The sequence below is a fragment of the Rutilus rutilus genome (assembly GCF_951802725.1).
Source record: "Rutilus rutilus genome assembly, chromosome: 4".
Lineage (NCBI taxonomy): Eukaryota > Metazoa > Chordata > Actinopteri > Cypriniformes > Leuciscidae > Rutilus > Rutilus rutilus.
This window is the reverse complement of record NC_140212.1, coordinates 12,226,498-12,230,895: the sequence shown is the minus strand read 5'-3', so window position 1 is coordinate 12,230,895 and position 4,398 is coordinate 12,226,498. Positions and strand designations below refer to the sequence as shown.

At 38.2% G+C, this 4,398-nt stretch overlaps 1 protein-coding gene across 5 annotated transcripts in view; it reads left to right on the top strand.

Moving 5' to 3' along the window:
- Positions 1–3,776, top strand: part of chchd3a (coiled-coil-helix-coiled-coil-helix domain containing 3a) — a 74,393-nt gene extending 70,617 nt beyond the window's left edge. For all 5 annotated transcript variants that reach the window (XM_084408350.1, XM_084408349.1, XM_084408348.1 and 2 more), the window contains one exon: positions 3,059–3,776. In XM_084408350.1, coding sequence (XP_084264476.1) covers positions 3,059–3,082 — 24 coding nt within the window. In that variant the 3' untranslated portion in view covers positions 3,083–3,776. The remainder of the gene's footprint in view (positions 1–3,058) is intronic.
- Positions 3,777–4,398: the final 622 nt, after the last annotated feature.

Sequence of the window (4,398 nt, the reverse complement as noted above, 5' to 3'; positions counted from 1 at the left end):
GTGGTCAAACACTCCTCACCCTCTCTCTCTCTCTCTCTCTCTCTCTCTCTCTCTCTCTCTCTCTCTCTCTCTCTCTCTCTCTCTCTCTCTCTCCTTTCAACTGTCGTCCACTCTTTCAGAAAAAGTACGGAAGAGTTTGTGATTGCAGCATCTGTTTGTGCCAAGACGTATTTTTCACTGGCTTAAACTTGTGTCCTATAGAGGTTTGGGACACATGTCACCACCTGTTCGAGTGTTTTTCCTCTACTCTAGAACTTTCTGCATATTTTAGCATTATGGTACTGAGCTCACAAAAGCAGTGAGTGCCTGAGAGAGATACACTGAGGTGCCTTAAAGGGATTTATTCACCCTCATATTGTTGCAAGCCATATGGTTTTATTTTGTCGATCACAAACCGAGATGTTTAGTCTGGTCTTTTTCATATAATAAAAGTGAATGGTGACCAAGGGCTGTCACACTACAAAAAATGACAAAAAGCGTCATAAAATTACCATATTGAGCAATTTCAGTCATTTAGTAAAAGTGAATGGTGACCAAGGGCTGTCACACTACCAAAAATGACAAAAAGCTTCATAAAATTACCATATTGAGCCATTTCAATCAGTGTTATTATTATTATTTATATTCTATCGAGTAATATTTTAAATTAGCGTTTATTTTTTTAATGTTCATTTTTCATTTGTTGTAGTAGTTTTGTATTGTGCTTTTGTCATTTCTATTATTAGTTATTGTATTTTAATAATTCTATTTAGTTTATTTAATTTGTATTTCAGCTTTCCTTTTGTTAATTTTACTTGTACTCATTTAAATTCTTTACTTTTTAGATGTTAATGTAATATTTATATTTTATTACATTTTTATCTTAATTTCAATTGCTGTTTTTTTTTAAGGGGTGGTATAATGCACTTTTCAAGGTGTAAAATAAGTCTTTGATGTCCCCAGAGTGTGTATGTGAAGTTTTAGATCAAAATACCCCACAGATATTTTTATATAGCATGTTAAAGTTATCACTTTTTGAGGGTGAGCAAAAACGCACCGTTTTTGTGTCTGTTCCTTTAAATCAGGTCTTCAATCCTGCTCCTGGAGGGCCACTGTCCTGCAAAGTTTAGTTCCAACCCTAATCAAACACACCTGAATCAGCTCATCAAGCACTTCAGAATCGCTTGAGTATTCAAAGGCAGGTGTGCTGAAGCAGGTTGGAACTAAACTCTGCAGGACAGTGGCCCTCCAGGAGCAGGATTGAAGACCTCTGCTTTAAATGCAAATGAGCTGCTGCTCCCGGCACAGGGGGCGGAGCTTCAAGAGCTTGTGTCATTTTACCTCACACAGACATGCACTGGAAATTTCAAAAACCTTTAGCCTTTTATGTTCAAACCAAAGTCAGAAAGATGGAGAGACTCAAAAAGAAGTGACAACATGTAGACAACATTTCTGAATGGTTAGTTGGTGAATTTATGGAGCTCATGTGTAGTTATCTTCTAGTCATTGATTAGCCTTTTCTGTCTTGATAATATTTAAATCGTGTTCAGGGGGCGGGGTTTATGTACATTTTAGGGTTAGTGATGTCACTAACCCTGGAGGAATGTCTTGTAGTCTCTACCAGCCGTTTGTTGTAGTCTTTAAAAAGCAATTTCTTTAAAAGAAAATATCTCCCTTTGCTTTGAACTTTGAGCGTCATAACTTTGTAGATGTTTATGCTCAAGCAGCAACATTACACACTAAATAAAGTTAGAAAAGTGAAATATTTCAACCACCGGAGTGGACGCGGGTGAATCTGACTGCAGTAGATGTGAAAGATATTAATAAAAATGATGTTTATTCAGCCAGCGCACATACCTGTATTTACATCCTGTTTTCGGTCGAAGTCCACAGTAGTCGATTGTCGAGTTCACGCGCGTGATCATAGGTACTAAACCTAGGCGCGTGAACTCGACAATCGATTACTGTGGACTTCGACCAAAAACAGGATGTAAATACAGGTATGTGCGCTGGCTGAATAAACATCATTTTTATTAATATCTTTCACATCTACTGCAGTCAGATTCACCCGCGTCCACTCAGAAGGAATCACTCACATGACCTGTGCACTTGTAATGACACATCAAGGATGTTAAGAGGCTAAAAGCAGGTTTAAAACTTGCCCCATTGAAGTCAACAGGGTGCAAATTTTAAAACGAGGATAACAAGTGTAGGCGGCACCGATTTTTGTCGTTGTTCTCTGTACTGACAGCACTCCAAATGTACAAAAAAATGAGCTCAATGTTAAAATTGACCGGAGTTCTCCTTTAATAGCTTTAGTTTTAGTTAACAATAACACTGATTTATATATGTGCATATCAAATTTGGTGCTTTACAGTCTGTTACAATAACTTTTTGCATCAGTGACACCAAACCTGCTCTGGCACTTCTTGACATGCCAAATTTTATATATGCAAATTGTAAACATGAATAAGATTTAAGAGATTGTCAATGGAAAATCTTTGATATTACAAAATCGATTTGGCATATTGTCATATGGACTATTTTTATAGTATGTTATGTACTTAAGTACTTTTATGATGTTTCCCCGATATCCCGTTTCACTCAGTCAGATTACATAAAATGGGTTGCAATTGCAATTTAATGTTCATATTAATGGAAGTTCAAATGAGGACGAATCCGTTTTCTCTCTAAACCTCTCCACCATTGCTTCTTCCTTTTTTTTAATAGTCATAACGCCCATCTATCTTCACCACCTCACCTTTTTTTCCTCTCTCCTTCTCTCACTCGAGGGATTCTTATTTCCTGTTATCGGGTGCAGTAGCCTGTGAGAGATGTGTATTGATGGGAAGAAAGAGCCGCATGTTTACGTTTGGTTGTGTTGGGGCTTTTTGCTTCCACCGTGGCTTGCCTTGTGGTTCATCTCTCAAGAATACGCACACATGCACTCACATTCCCTCCCTTTTTCTCCTCTAACTCTCTTTTTCTCTGTGTATTTGCATGCAGATGCCTTGGAAACGTGCCACTGCATCTATCGCTTTTTTCCTAACAAGAATTCTGTCTTTTTATCTTTGTCTAGGACAAGTTGAGGACTGGGGGTTAAGTCTCCGTGCAGGAAGAGAGGAAGACCTGTTTGTGTCTGTGATCCCACCGTTTATCGACTGTTCCCAAGGAAAGAGACCACCCGGAGACACACCTGAGCAGAAATGAACCAGAATCTGCAGTGAACTGAGAGATAGATAGACACCCTTGAACCTTCCTTTTTTCCTGTACCTTCCCCCCCATCACTTTTACCTTCCTCCTACCTTCCTGTTATTTCTCTTTAATCCAGTAAGGAGAAATCATATTCTGAAAGGGACAGAATCAGTAAGCAGCGGCGATCGTAGGTGGAACTCAAACGTTCTGAGCACCTGAACCAAACACGTTTTTGGTTCAAAAGGGAAAGCGTTCATTGAAAACAACCGAACTAGACACCAAATATTGGCCTCACTAGGCCAGTCTAGACCCGACCGCCACAAAATCGCAGAACTCTGAAATCGGAGTTGGTTCTAGATTCGGTCCGTCTGGCCGCTTAGCGTTTATTTATCCAGCCGCCATACCTGTGAATCCACCCTTCTAATCCACCACAATCCTCCATCACACTCCCCATTGCACTAGTCACATCTTCCAGCTGTTCATTGTGTTTTTGCGTGTGATGTTCATTAGCGTTTTTTTTTTTTTGTCTTGTCGTTCACACAAGTTTCAGGTCGAGCCCCTGATCTGCTTTAAAAAGAATAAACAAATCAAACCCTAAACCACTTCTGACTGCGTCCTATTATTGTCTTAATAGGAGGGCATGATTAAACCCATGAATCAAATAAATGATATGATGCTCTGATTAACCAAATTAATCACAAATAATCCTACAAATGCAGTCCATTTTGTAAGTTTTAACTTGTCAATGACACATTTTGTCTGCGCTGTTTTTTATTTATTTACTGTTTTTCTATGTTTTCTAACACTTGCATCAGATCAGTCTTTGGCTGTTACATCATCTTGCTATTTTTCAGTTCCCGTGTCATAAATGCAGCATTTTAAAATGTTTTGAATGCGTTGTTTTATGCTTTAGTTAAATTGCGTGACAAATAATCCGAATATCAGATCAGCCTTCAGCCATTACACAGTGTTTCTCTATTTTTCAGTTATTGTGCCATGTAAGTGCAGTGTTTTACATTCTTTTAAATGCTTTACACATTTTTAAATGCTGGAAGAAGTTTTTAGTATTTAGAAGTTACTCTCTTAAGTTAAATTGACTGCATTAGTTAAAGGGTTAGTTTGCCCAAAAATGTGAACTCTGATCAGTGTTTCTTTGATCAGTGAATGTTTCTATATGTTTCTTTGATTAGCGAACATAAACAGATGCCCAACTGTACTTGTACG